General features: G+C 37.9%; 1 protein-coding gene across 1 annotated transcript in view; it reads right to left on the bottom strand.

Annotated features, from left to right (window-relative positions):
* Positions 1 to 15128, bottom strand: part of LOC122801394 (otospiralin-like) — a 55917-nt gene extending 40789 nt beyond the window's left edge. Inside the window, exons 1-3 of the mRNA XM_044070917.1 lie at positions 14998 to 15128; positions 14752 to 14814; positions 14473 to 14499 (exon numbers count right to left, since the gene is read on the bottom strand). Coding sequence (XP_043926852.1) covers positions 14473 to 14499; positions 14752 to 14809 — 85 coding nt within the window. The 5' untranslated portion in view covers positions 14810 to 14814; positions 14998 to 15128. The remainder of the gene's footprint in view (positions 1 to 14472; positions 14500 to 14751; positions 14815 to 14997) is intronic.
* Positions 15129 to 15594: the final 466 nt, after the last annotated feature.

The following is a 15594-nucleotide window of genomic DNA, read 5'->3' as shown; positions in this document are numbered from 1 at the left end:
TCGCAGTTGCCATGGAAAAGCCTATGTGAGTATTTCAAAGGCATAATGATCAACTCCTTTCATCAAAAATGTGGCTAAAGCCAAGAATAACAGGGGAATGAAGGCTTAAAATCAGGGACACTTTTTAATCATTACTTATTCATTTAAAATGTTAATAAAACAAATTTAGCATTTACATGCATTTTCTGAACCATATAAGTATGAATCCTCTGCATACCTCTCAACGTTTGCATTTGCTTCAGATTTCTGGATAAAGGCAGAAATAATGAGGGTGGGGATAAAGGGCCAAAATCAAAGACAGATTTTAAATATTAATCATATAAACTTAGAAATTTGCTAAAATAACAGACTTTGTATTAGTGAGCATTTTCTGAAGAATATAAAGTCTCAAACTCAGCTATCTCATTACTTAGTGGGCACAGTCCCCGATGGCTTGCCACACATTTTATGAAGAACAGACCAAAAATAAGAAGCAATAATCTGGACATTCTCTGAAATTCTGGAGAGGTGAGACATATGATCCTGAGTGATTTACCAGGAAATCAAACATTTTACAAGAGACGGGGCAAAAATATGAGGCAAAATGAGGGATGTTCTGCAAACCCCTACCACATCATAGCTAGCTATAGGTCCCCACCATGAACCAGTAAAAGCATATCACATATATGGACTTACTGGAGTCAGTTGTCTTACAGCCCAACACAAAATTCATGGTTGAATTTAACTATCCTTCCATCGACTGGGAAACATACATGACCACAAACATGCTGGCTCAGAGGTTCTCGGACATTGTCAGTCCAAATGCTCTGGAACAGCTAGTCAGCACTCCCACAAGGGGCTCAAATGTCCTGGACATAGTACTCACCAACATGGGGGAGCACTGCACCCCCCCCCATGTGATGTTCTTCTTGGTAAGATTGAACCATAAATAGCAAGCTCGGATGCTCATAAGCCTAACTACTTATTATACAGCAAGAACTTCTTACTGTAACTATTGTTAATGTCTGTTATGTACTTTGCAGATGATAAAGATTCTAGTTGTCTACTGATGTACTATGCTCTTCATCTGTAACTATGTTTGTAATTGTTAATTGCTATGTCGATCAAATTGTTAATTGCTATGTAAATCCAATGTAACTACTGCCTGTATATTTTAACTGTGGAGCTTTTCTCCCCGGGCCTCTGCTGAAAATGGAGCTATGTCCAGTCGGACACTCCTGGTCAACAAATGTAAATAAATAAATAAAAATAAATCAGTCGTGTTCAATGTAATTATAAGGCCATATACCCCATCAAACTTAAAAACACTTAAGAATTTTTCCAAGACAAATTATCTCCTGTTAAGTGATGGTATAAGAAGATTCAATGCCCTGTATAACCACTTAAGCAACTGTATAAAATCGGTTGCACCTGACTGGATTAATATCAGGTCTTACCGAAAAAGCAAGCCAATCTGGTGGACCCCTAGTATAAGGAGGCTATACAACAAGAGAAACAAACTAATGTCAAGAACATGAGGGAACTGGCTCAGCAAAGGATGGAATCCCTCTCTCACTTAAACAAACAAATTGGAGATCTTAAACGAATACCACACAAAACTAACCAGTAGTCCACCAATAGTTATTTTTATTAAAATACACGAAAATTCTCTAGCGCCTCGGCGCTAAAAAGCCTTTAACAGAGTATAATCACATACACTAAAACCTGAGCTTATATACTTTTAAACTATGTAAATTACTTCATTAACAAGACAATTAATCAATTACAATTTACTTAATTGCATTACACCAAACATTTCCAAGTGCATTCTTGATTCAAGCCCCTAGGGCTCATAGTATCAAACTTCAAATCAACATAGTCTCTTTTTTTCTTAATATATTTTTTGTATGTTGATCTATCATCAATTCATTAGTTTCTACTTTTTCTAAAATAGTCGCTTGTAACCCCTCTGGGATACTATTATGAAACTCCTTAAAATGAACTGCTACTGGACTACTTAATTTACTTTTCCTAATATCTCTTATATGTTCTTTGAGCCTACATGCACATTGTCTTTTACTTTCCCCCACATAACATTTTTTACAAGGACATTTTAAACCATAAATAATTTTCTTCGTATTACAACTATATATGCTTCTTGCTTGAAAATTTTTCCATTAATATATGTGAGGCGCTAGAGCATTTTCATGTATTTTAATAAAGATAACTATTGGTGGACTACTGGCCAGTTTCGTGTGGTATTCATTTAAGTATTTGCTGCTTTTTTTGTGGTTTACATACAAAATTGGAGATCTTCTCAAGTCCTCGGACTTTGTCAATCTAAATGCTCTGGAACAGCTAGTCAGCACAAGGGGCTCGAATGTCCTGGACATAGTACTCACCAACATGGGGGCGCACTGCACTCCCCATGTAATGTTCTTCCTGGTAAGATTGAACCATAAATCAGTTGTGTTCAATGTAATTATAAGGCCATATACCCCATCAAACTTAAAAACACTTAAGAATTTTTCCAAGACAAATTATCTCCTATTAAGTGATGGTATAAGAAGTTTCAATGCCCTGTATAACCACTTAAGCAACTGTATAGAATCGGCTGCACCTGACTGGATTAATACCAGGTCTTACAGAAAAAACAAGGCACCCTGGTGGACCCCTAGTATAAAGAGGCTATACAACAAGAGAAACAAACTAATGTCAATAACATGAGGGAACTTGTTCAGCAGAGGATGAAATACCTCTCTCACTTAAACAAACAAATTGGAGATCTTCTCAAGTCCTCCAAAGCTAATTCCAAAGCAAAAATAGTCTCCCTAACTAAGGACAATCACAAGGCATTCTTTAACTATGTCCAAAATCTAAAATGGAATACCCAGCTATGCAATGAACTGGTTGTGGATGGCACCACTCATACTCATCCGGAGGTAATAGCCAACCTGCTAGTTGACAGAGTTGCAGCAAACTTCACTCCCCCCTGTCCCCACTTGTCATCTCCCAAAGTATATCTGCCACCATTCCTAAGCCTATTATCTCAAAAAAGCAGGTCATCTCTGCACTGTCCAAAGCCAAAAACATTGCATCAATAGGACCAGACAACACCCCAGGTTGTCCTCTAAACAACTTAAAACATGATCGGGCAGACTCACTTGGATCCTTGTTTAATCACAGCCTGAAAACTGTCTATATTCTGGTGGAATGGAGAACAGCAACAGTAATCCCTTTGCACAAAGGTTGACCATCAGCTGAACCTGGGAATTATAGACCCATAGACATGACTAGCCTCATCTGCAAGGCCATGGAAAGAATCATTATGAACCTTATCAACAAGGACATAGGTAATCCAAACTCTATACCTAACCCAGTTCAGATTCATTAAGGGTAGGCCATTCCTGTTAAACCTGATTGACCTCTTTGAGAACATCACCAAGACTGAAGATGAGGGAAAGACAGTGGACACCACCTACCTTGACCTAGCAAAGGCATTTGACACAATCTCCCACTCAGGTATTATAAAGAAACTCTCCCAATTGGCTATTAACCCCCTATATCACTAGATGGGTAGCCAATTGGTTCACCAACAGGGCACATACTGCCAAAGTTTTGACTTCACCTCTAGCAAAAGACTAGTCACCAGTGGCATACCACAGGGTTCTGTGCTGGGCCCTTTACTGTTTGAAATTTATTTCTCAGAAATCCATGCAAATGTGGACAGCCTGTGGCTGACCAAATTCACTGACAATTGCAAATTGGGAGCAATCACTGATTCCCCCAATGATGTTAACATACTGCAGAAAAGGTTCATGCAGACAAATGACTGCTGCCAAAGCTACGAATTAAAGCTAAATGCAAAAAATGCATTATTATTCCCTTTGGCAAAGATGACATCCCTGCTAATTACACTATGGATGGTAACCCCCTATGTGTATACTCAGTAGTATGTGATCTGGGTGCTCAGGTTGATAGCAATCTGAACTTCGACCACCATGTATCCACAGTGGTAAGGAAATCCTTCTATGTAGCACATCTTATAAGTAAAGGCATAGCATCTAGATCTAAGGATGTTATAATTCCATTATACTCAGCCCTCTTCAGACCATTAATGGAGTACAATGCTCCCTTTTGCATGTACCTCTCCAGACACCTGCAATAACTGGACAGGCCATATAGGTTTCTCACCAAGAAATTACTGGGTACACAAAACAAGTCTTACGCAGAAAGACTGAAAGCCCTGCCACTCTATTCTGTCTCCCACAGGTTGCTAAGGAGTGACCTGTACCTGTCTTACAGGGCAGTCTCTGACCAGGCCCTGATGGAAATATTAACCATTTGTAAATCAAACGGCATGAGGGTCACTCACTCCAGGAATCTTAACGTAGCCTCTGACATGAACAAATCATCCTGGAGAGATAGATACATTTCCCAGAGACTGACACTTCTCTGGAACAAACTTCCATTTCAAGTGAAACAGAACCCCTCCCTGACCCTCTTCAAATACAACCTAGATCAATGGATAAGTGGTCACAAATTCATTCCTGGGGCAGTGCCCATGTCTCTCATGGACAGATGCAGTCGGTATTAATTATCAATAGACTCTTACATCTGTGAACTTCACTCACCTATCCACTGACAATTGTAGGAACTTGGAATAAATATGGCTAGGTTTGTAAGGGCTTTAGGGCTGTTAGCCTAGTAACCTTCTATGAACCTATGAAAATTCTGGACAGTTTATTTATTGATTGCTGTTAAGTGGCATTGTCAATTGACCATTTTAAACCACAATCTGAGATCAACTGCAGTTAAGATAATAATTTACACAAGTACAATAAGACATTACATTGACATACATACTTTGTACAGATAAGAGGTATGTTTAATTTCCATAAGTGGAGGCAGACCTGCGTGTTTGTTGCCTTTCACCCACTAAGTACCAGGATAGACTTTGGCTCTCCTATCTATTAGCCTGTTTTAGGCAGAATTTGCCACAGAGGTACATTTCACTGGAGTAAGATTGACTTCCAGCATAGTAATCATTTGCTGTATTTAATTGTTCATTAATTCTCCTGCACCCACATTATGCTATTCATGTTCATTATGGAAGTAGACAGATTTCCTGACAAGCTATGGTAGTAAGCCATGAAAACAGTTTAGATTCATAAGTTCATAGGTATTCCAAGGTCAGCAAATCTCATGACCATTCACTCTTTGCCGATATCCTCCTTCAGGCAGTACCTCTTTTTACCAGGGTGGCCATACCAGTGAAACCCAGAGTAAATTTGTGGATACCCATCCAGTCGCTAGTTTGTTTAAAGTAAGATAGTGAATCGCACTGCTTAACATGTAGGGGAAGTTTACTCCAAAGGTTTGGGAAGCTCTGCCTTATCAGCATGCCTCTCTACTGTGCAGTATTTATCTGTTGGTGAAGATTTAGGCCTCTGGTTCTAATACTAGTGAAGGTATTGGACTTGCAGAGAAGCAGGAGGTCCAGGACAACTGGGTCTCTAATGAAGATCACCCCTCAAAAGTCTGTAAGACACTGAATAAAGTGATAGAGCTTCCAGTATATCTTCATAGGTCAGGGACTTTAGGCCTATGATCTTTCTGGTTAGGAACATTTAGGGTCTTGCTAATTGTTTGATATGATTAATGAGATACACCCCAAAGTGGGCAATGTACTCAATAATTGTCCTGATGAATGCTAAGTATAATGGAGTGATTACCTTCTTAGACTGTGCTGATATTCCTTTGGCAATTAGGTGGGATAATAAAAGGATTTCCTGACAACTGTTGTCACATGATGATCAAAAGTGAGGGTGCTATGAGCCCATGCATCTAGGTCATTGACAAAATTTTCATTTTGTAGTTGTGTATAAGTTATACAGTATGATGAGGAGAGAGGTTGTCTACCAAAATTGATACTATATTTTTTAGCATTTAGGTTGAGCTAATTTTTAGTACACCAGGGTTTTGACAGGGAGAGTTCATTCATTCAGAAGAGTTTGGGTATCATATTGTGACTTAACAACAAACTCCACTTTGCAGTCATCTGCAAACTTTGTTAAGCAAAGGTTTTGTTTCTCCACTTGGAGATCAAAGAAGTAAATACTAAAAAGTCGATGCTCCAGCACTGAGTCATGAGGGACACCACTGTTCACTTTCATACAGGCATCAGTAACTCTCACAGTGTGGGCTCTGCCTTTCAGCCAGTTTGCAGTCCATCTTACCATATATGGTTGATTTTTAAAGCTTTTGTATGATATCAGCATGCGGAATTGTGTTAAAGTCCTTCACCAGGTCAAGATACACCACATCACATGCACTGCATGGCCACTATCTATAGCCTCTGTAACCCTTGTGAAGAGGTTTACTAGGTTAAATAGACAGGATATACCCTTCACAAAGCTAAACTAAACTTTTGGGGTCAATTCAAACAAGATTCCTGATATCACAGTTTATGAGGTTAGTTATGATACACCCCATGGTTTTGCAGATGAGGCTTGTAAGGCTGATTGGACTTTTAACTATCCAGGTCAGTTGTAAGACCACCTTTATTGAAGGGCATCACCACTGCAGTGTGCCACTCATCAGGGACAAAGCCAGTAACTAAATTTAAGTTAAATGTTTTAAGGAGTATGTCTGCAAGGGCATGTGTGACACTGTTATGCAACCAGGTATATGATATGTAGCAATAAATTAAATTACAGTCAAAAGAGCTGTTGCATACTAGAAATCTGGCAAAACCAAGCATCTTGCATGTTTTTTTTTTATCCAGTGTTATACATTTTTTATGAAGAGTAAAAACCTTGTTGATAAGATGTGTGATGTACTTGAATGGGGTAGTCCCTGGTAGTACCGAACATTTTGAATATGGCTGTTGGTGAAATGAAACCCTGGGAAAAGGACTGCATTGGCCCCCAACTGTCCACTGCCCCCCAGATACCCCCATTGTGCCCACTACCATCTCTCCATCTTGGTCTTGCAACACCATTCAGATTATTTTTTTTCTTGTTTTTCCATACTTTATTGTACTCTTCAGATGTTTCCTTCATTGTTTCAATATATCCTAAATGGCCAAGATTATACTGGAGGAAATAATCAAACGAAGCCAGAGGTCTCAGCCCCCCTTCCCCCCGAAAAATAAATAAATAAATAAAAACATTGGGTTCTAGATGCTTTGAGTTGCGTTTTAGAGCTTTTTTTCAAAGCCTTTGAGCCAAAGATGGACTGAACAAAAATTGTGGCTAAAGAAAGAAATTGATTTTTGCTGTCTGTTTTCTTCCTGCATCCTTTCACCACTATCTAAATGGCCAGGAATGCAGTGTACTAACTGTGGAGGAAATAACAGAATTAAGATGATAGTCTGGAGGCTGCTTGGGTGTCAGAAACCATGGAATTCTAGATATTCTACGGTAAGATCTAGAGCTTTTTTCCTGCCTTTTGTTACAATTATGGCCTGGACAAAAATCATGACTAAATAAAGAAATTCAGTCTTTTTTTTCATTCAGAGAAAAATAAGTTGTTCCCAAGGCTTAATGATTAAAGTTGACAAAAATAGTTCCAATTAACTGAGAAGATAATTGTTTGCAAAGATATATAAATTATATCTTAAAATACTGTCTGTCTCTCTGTGAAAAGAAAAAAAAGATTGCCACCTTTTGTGTACTCCTGTGTTATTAGAATGGGATGAAAGTGAATGAATAAATGACCTCAGTCATACACTTCAAGTTACTGATTACCTCTTCATCCCACCCCTAAAAAGACAGATAACATCATCTGTGCATCCACCTAACAAAATATAGTAACATATTTACCTTGTTGATCACAGATGTATATTCATTATAGGCATCCTTACGCCTGCCTCCCAATGTAAGCCACCTGTATATACTTCTGATATATGATATCAAGTTATAGTGATGCTGTGTGCATACCTGTGAGGTATGATTGTGTGAAACGTTAAAGAAATAATGATCACATTGTCACACCGCCCACAAAAGTCATAGTGATATTATATGTATAATATCTCTGAGGTTTAAATGTGAGGAAAATTAGAGAAATAATGACACTTTTCCCACTCCCAAACCAGTTACAGCCACTTCTGTGCATACCTCTGAGGGTTGATTGCAAGGAAAATGTAAGAAATAATAATCTCATTGTTTCCAGCCCTCACTATCCACACACACACACATACACACACACACACACACACACACACACACACACACACACACACACACACACACACACACACACGCTAGAGCAACCCTCTGTGCACACTTTTGAGCAGGGCCAGGTGTAGAACAGGTGGTTCCAGGGCAGAAGCCCTCAGTAAGCCTGTGTGAAACTCCGCTTGTACAACCTGGGTTGTGGATGCTGGCATAATCTAGATGTTCTGTGATGCATTTTATGTCTTATTTTGAATGATAGTGACTCGTAGTGTATGGATCACTATAATTATGCTCTGAATTTTAGGAAAAGGCATGCTTGTTAAGCACCTTTCTTACATTGGAAAGGTGCTTATCAAGCTTTTATTAAGTACTTCTTACTACTATTAAGCTCTAGTCACACTCTCCAGTACTAACAGCAATCAGCGGTCACCACAAAAGAGCCATGGGAAGCTATTACACACTTCATTCAAACTGTTGAACACTTCCGTCTGACTTCAGAAAAGTCCAAATGAAGTGTTTAACAACTTCCCATCACTCTTCTGTGGTGGTATCTCTCTGTATAGCAGGGGTAAGTATGTTACAGCACTACTGCACTTTTTTCTCTAACTTTTGAATATATGGGTCCTGGATTACATACTTTGCCGTCAAAATATTAGCTTCATTTGTATGTTTCTAGAAAAATTCTGCACAATCATTTTGAATGTAACTCATATTTACACTATATACATCTTGAGTCACAGATATGATTCTGTCATGGCAGTAGACATCTAAAACAATGACTTTTTATATTACAAACTGCCCCTTTTGCCTTTCACACCCACCCACCCCCAGTCTTCAGCAACTTCCGTCACCCCTGAATATTCTGAAGCACCAATTCAATTTGTAAGAACACCTGGCCTTAAAGAAAATAACAAATATATCAGACCTGTGCTTTATAAGAAACAACTGAATAAGTATAAAATCAGAAGTATGTGGCCTAAGCATTTCTGTACATCAGATCAGGTAGATGAGATAAAATGTGAGCAAACTAATTGAAAAGTAACAGGCTAGATACTTAACTGCCTAGGTTTGGCTTTATTGGCCTGAAATTGTCCATTAAAACGACAAAACAAGTCATGGGCATTCAGAATTGCCAATTAGCTGAAACACCTGATGTTCATAAGGATCATTTGTATATATCCCATGTGCCTCTGATACAAGAGGTTTGGGAGGTCACTTATTGGAAGTTGGAGTTTTCATTTTGTTTTTACTGATTGTTTTTTCCGTGACCTTCTCACTCATTGTCTTAACTGTCTAGCTTTGGTAAATCTGGTATGTAGCCAGTAAGGTCGTGTAACTGCTTGGTGGATTCTAGCTGAGATGGAAAGGCAGAATTTTTTTTTTAAACCAGATGCTTGTAAACTTTAAAGCGCCTGCTAAAGAAAGGAGAATTACTTTTAAAACTCTAACATTTTGAATAGATTATGCTGTAGGTTTGAACTGGCTATGTTTATTACTGGAACAAAGAATAGGACAATCAAAGTACTGTGCTATTGAGTCATTTAGCCTCATATATCTACAAAACTGGGACTTTAGGTTTTTATGAGCAGTATACCTCAAGAAAGAAAGTCTTGCAACCTTGGAATATTCCTGACATATTAAATCTTTTACCATATTTCACCGGAAGTGGTATAACAGTAAGCAGATACAGTTCAGGGCATGGCTTTTCATGCACTTTGGCTCTGTTTTGTAATCAGCCTTTTGTAATTGTCTGCTGCATTCTTTTCTAACCCCTAATAGCATATGTATTGCCCCTGGCAAAGTTCTCTGGTTACTACTGCTTTGCATAACCACTGTTGTCCTTTGTATCTCTTTTAGAGCTTCAGCCTCTTTGATTTAGACATACTGTAAGTGTAACGTTATTCTCCAAAGGAGAGCATTGTATTATGGTTGTTTTCTTCAGTAACCACAGGATATCTCAACTTCCATCTCATAACTATTCTTAAACTAAGCAAATTACCAAATCACTGTATTCAGAGCATCCCCACCACCAGTGACTAGTTTTGTATATAAGATCCTTAGGTGTTTTCCACATTTCCTTTGCTTTTAAGACCGTATTCTGAAATACACTACATAATGTCTTGACATTTAGCTCAGACCTGCTATGCAGCCATAAAACTAAATGCTATGTCAAATAAATCCCTCCCCCTTATCGATGGTACTCCTTAACCATAATTGGTCCACTTGATACACACACACACACACACACACACACACACACACACACACACACACACACATCAAGTTTCTCAACCTCTTAGAGCAAGAAATCTGGACAAAGCCTAAAATAATGGGGGAACAAAGGCCAAAAAATAGGGACAATTTTTAAATATTGTTCTTATAATATTAGAAAGTTGTCAGAATAACAGGATTCATGTAGCATGCATTTTCTGAAGGATATGTGACTTCAATCCTCAGTGATTTACCAGGAAATCACAAATTTTATGAGTAACAACAAAAACTATGAAACTAAAAATCTGGACATTCTGCAAAAATCTGGACACTTGAGAGATAAGAGTCTCACACACACACACACACACACACACACACACACACACACACACACACACACACACACACACACACACACATATATGCAGTGCATTAAGTCAGTTAGCTGTTAAATCATTTGCTCCCCTGTTATGACTGAACTCTAAAAAGAGATACAGATTACAGCCAAATGAGTGACCAAAGAGCGTGGTCAGGAAACACTGCATATGTTACCAGGAATTTAAGAGAAACTGTAACAGAGGGTGACACTCTGTGAGATACTGTAAAAGGCACAACTACTCATTTATTGTAGAACTACCCACAAGGAGATGAGCAAAAGTAAAGATACTGCCTTACCTGAAATCATAAAATCTGTAATCTATAGTGGAAGTGTGGGGGTGATAAGAGGATGACAAACTAGTACATTAGAAAGGGGGTGTTGCAACATATCCAGAAATCACCACAAAGGTAGCACACCTTGGTCAAAAAACAATTGGTGATATTATTTAAAATGCAGCTTCTATAAGGGTACCTAATTTTAATATGTAATTTTGCACACTGTGACTATGACTTGAAACAGTATACATGCAATAGTGAATGCTGGTAGACTGATAGCATCTCGATTTGTTTAAATAACCTGACTTCTTAGTTTTGATGCAGGTACCTTGTGTTCACTGTTATGTACATTAAGCTGATTATATTGTGTTTATCTATTTCGGCATATAATCACAGAGAACTGATACAGCGAAAGAATTCCATCATGGTGCCACTAACCCAAATGTACTATGTATATCATTTAAGTTTGTTGTTCATAAATACTTAAATTTATGTGATAGTGCTGGTGTCCTTTACCACCATGACTGCCTGGTCTGCTGCTTCACCTGATGGATTTATTGCTAACCACAGGCATTTACAGCACTGCTCTACTGTATGTAGTGCATTTTCTTATGGGCAGCATGCAGCCTCAGTGTTGGCACAGTTTATCCTGGAGCATTCTGCCGCTAAGTACCATGTCACAGCACACTAGCTGTCTGTCATTTCTTCAGTTGACTTCACTTGCAGATAGTCACAGTTTACTTAATTCAGTTGGTCTGCATAAATAAATTGAGCAAAACGTTGGTAAGAATTGCTTTACGTAGAGGCAGAAAGTTAAGTTTTGCTTAATTCAGTTGGACTATATAAATAAATTGAACAGAACTTTGTTAAGAAGTGTTTTATGTGTAGTAAAGTCCCCATCACAATCCATGTGGAGGGGATACCCCTTAACCACCTTTTCTAACATAATTAATTCTAAGATCATCACACCTCAAAGAAATTTATGATTTCAGTTAAAAAACAACTTCAATTAATTGGTTCATCCTGACTAAATCAGCTTCCCTCTGACAGGCACCAAACAACTGACCAAATGTATTCATGTACTTGTAAGGAAAGCAGTGAATATGAGTGATCAGTTTCTTGCAGAAATTTTGTCACTGCTTTACAGATATTTCATGTGTTTATTTACCCACAATTTGTTAACTGGGTTAGTGGGCTTGTCTTTGGTCTGCTCTTTAGACCCTTTTAAGCCATGACACAGACATAAAGAGGAAAATAAAATGCAACAGATATATAGGCAAAATTTAGTGTGGTCAATCAAATGGCATGCTTTTGGAAGGTGGGAGAAAACAGGATTGCCCAGAGAAAATTGATGGGGCACAAGTAAAGCATATAAATTCCACAAAGACAGTAACTGGAAGTCAGGATTGAACACCAGACCCTGAATCTGTGAGACAGAGACTTTAACCAGTGAATGACCATGCTGGCCAAACAGTGCAAATATACAAATACATAATTGCTTAACTAAAATAAAGTGAACATTTTGCACTGCATAAATAGGTTTCTTGCAACTGGACTAAAAATTGCTGGAAAGGACAACTTACTCTGTCAGTGGCCTACAGATATAACTATATTTGTTCACAAGTGTCACAAAAATACAACCTGTATCATTTTGGAAGTGTATTACTACACCATTATTTTAAAATAATGAAAATTAATTAACTTGTTTAATTGTGTAGTCATATTTCCAGCTGCAGTGGTGCAGCGGTTAGCATTATCGCCTCACAGAAAGAGGTTCTCCCATTCGATTCTCGGCTGGAGCGCCTTCTGTGTGGAGTCTGCATGTCGAGTGACATTAAAGACATGCAGGTAGGTGCGAGTGTGAATGGGCGTGCCTTCGTTGAAGGTTGGGAGACGGGTTGGCAACTCGGCACTGTAAAAATCCACTGCCAATCATGAGCGGACCGGAGTTCAGCTGTGGCAACCCCTAACTGGGAAAAGCCGAAAGTCTAATTGTCTAGTCATATTTCCCAGCCTTCCAGGGGACAGCATTTACGTAAGAGAAGTAATAGTATCAAACAAGTTGCAAGTCTGCTGTGTCTATCAATGGCTTGCCTTAATGCCTTAATTTTCCTTTCTTTAAAATAATCCTGTTATTGGTAGAGATTTAATGAATTTTAAGTGTTTTTGTTAGAGAAACACAGAAATGTGTTCTTAGTCAAATGGAGCTGGTTAGCATGCACCTTCTTTTAAGTAAATGTACATCCATTCAGAGGGCTATACAAGAGTACACATACATTCTTCAGCAAAAAATAGATGTGCAGAAAGTTGTCTTGCATTTACCACCCATTGGTACAGCATTATCTGCTATTGCACTTTTATAGACTGCACAGAAGATTTATTTATTAATCCGCAATTTGTTAAATGGGTAAGTGTGCTTGTCTTTCTGCTGGTTTGTATATTTGACACTACACTGTTAATAACACAAGTATCAATTTTAATGCAATCAGGCACTTTCTGAGTGTGTGTGTGTGTGTGTGTGTGTGTGTGTGTGTGTGTGTGTGTGCGTGTGTGTGTGTGTGTGTGTGTGTGTGTGTGTGTGTGTGTGTGTGTGTGTGTATGCATCCTTGTGTGGTAGTATAGCACAAATGGCTACAACAATGAGCAAATAAAGCTCCAAATCCTATGAGTTGATTTTCTCTCTCTCTTTCTCTCTCTCTCTCTTTGTGTGTGCGTGCATGCGTGCGTGTGTGTGTCTATATTTGTATGTATACACACACACACACACACACACACACACACACACACACACACACACACACACACACACACAAAATCCATAAATACTCTGTGACTCTTAAGGATAATGGAGCTCCTCTGTTTCCTCTGGAAAACATAATTTCTGCTAAATCTCTTATCTAGTTAAAATAATACATCAAGTTAATTACTATAGCCTAATTAGTTACAATAAACTTTGCATTTTTGCATTCTTCTAGGAGGCTTGTTTTTATTGACTGCTGTGTCCACTGAATTATTTAAAATCTGCTGCCTAACTGCCTCAGAATTGTTGCTGTTTTATAAAATATTTTTCATTGTATTCTATTATGAGGTAATCTGTGCACGGTATACTTTATCTTGTATCAGAAACAATGTTTAATTTGTATGTAAGTAAGCCTTAAAGTAGATAGGATTTCAGCATACACTGCCATGACATGGTCAAGGTGTCTATAAATTCCTTGTGTCCCTTTGTTATTCCTCAAATAGTTAAATATTATTCCATTTAGGTAAGCTCCACTTGTAGTCTCCATTGTAAGTAGCATTCTTTAAGGTTATCTAAGGGAGAAATCTTAACTGTGAAGATGTTCTGAACTTCATATATTCTGTTCTCTGTGTTGAAAAAGTTGTTTCTGAGTAAAGGTATATTTTTCACATATAAACCAGTAAAGATATAAATGAAAAATGATCTTACCTACTTCCCTTTTGATTACATTGGCTTCTGCAAAAGGAAAAAGAAGAAGAAAATCTTTCAAATACATCTCAAAACAAATACCTGCTTTACTCTAAGACTGCCCCTGGAGGAAGCAAGGACTTTATGGCATGTTTTCTTTTTTTTTTTGGCACACATTAAATAAATCTTTGTTTGTATTGTACACCTACTGCGTTATTTGAAGTAAATTTATTAATCATAACATCTGTGTAACAAATGAGCAATTATATGCATTACAAGAATTAAATGCAACTTCCTTACCAATATATGTGCTGGCAAGCACACAGATGAAGAAAAATCCAGCATAAATGAGCTTCATCTTTTCTGCAGAAAACAGTAAAAAAAAATTCTGATTAAGTGCTTCCTGAAAGTGAAAAAATAAAGACAAAATGCAGTATTAGTTTCATTCCCCCAAAATTACAAAACGTTCCCACTTGCCAGCATGTAAGTATTTGTCCTAAACAGTCAGATATCAAAAATTAAGCCTAATAGAAAGCAAAAACTTACACAGTCACTTTCTGGTACAGAAGAGAAGTGTGCAGTTCAGTTTCTACTGCAGGAATGAAAGGGTCTCACTGTTTCCAGCAATGATATTCTCTAATAAACGTCACTGGTTTCCCTTGACCTTCCCTAAACTAAATTTCTATAAACGTTTAACTGTTAGTATACTCCAGCTAGATTTATACTTGGGTAAGCTAAATATATACATATATGTTTACTTACAGTGATGAATGTTAAAAGGGTTGTACAAACCTTATCTGTTGTCATCACTTTCTTCCAGATGAAAATAATTTACTTATTTATATTTGTTAACTGGGGTAGAGCACTGGTCCACATGGACTTTTTTTCTGGGATCACTGTCTAGTTAAGTGAGTTGCTCAGCAACATACAGTAGGCATATAGAGGCTGAGGGAATTAAACTCTGAGCTACTGGAAGCTAATAAAGCAATAACCGATGAAGTGGTGTGGTATATTGAAGATTTACCCATGTTTGGTGTGGTTTAATCATGAGGGTGAAGCCCGAGTGATTAAACAAAGGCAACCGTGGCTAAATCTTCAATATACCACAACCACGGAGTCGGTTATTGCTATTAAACAATGACA

This window comes from Protopterus annectens, chromosome 4.part1 (assembly GCF_019279795.1).
Source record: "Protopterus annectens isolate FY-2018-M chromosome 4.part1, PAN1.0, whole genome shotgun sequence".
Lineage (NCBI taxonomy): Eukaryota > Metazoa > Chordata > Ceratodontiformes > Protopteridae > Protopterus > Protopterus annectens.
This window is presented reverse-complemented; position numbering and strand designations above follow the sequence as displayed.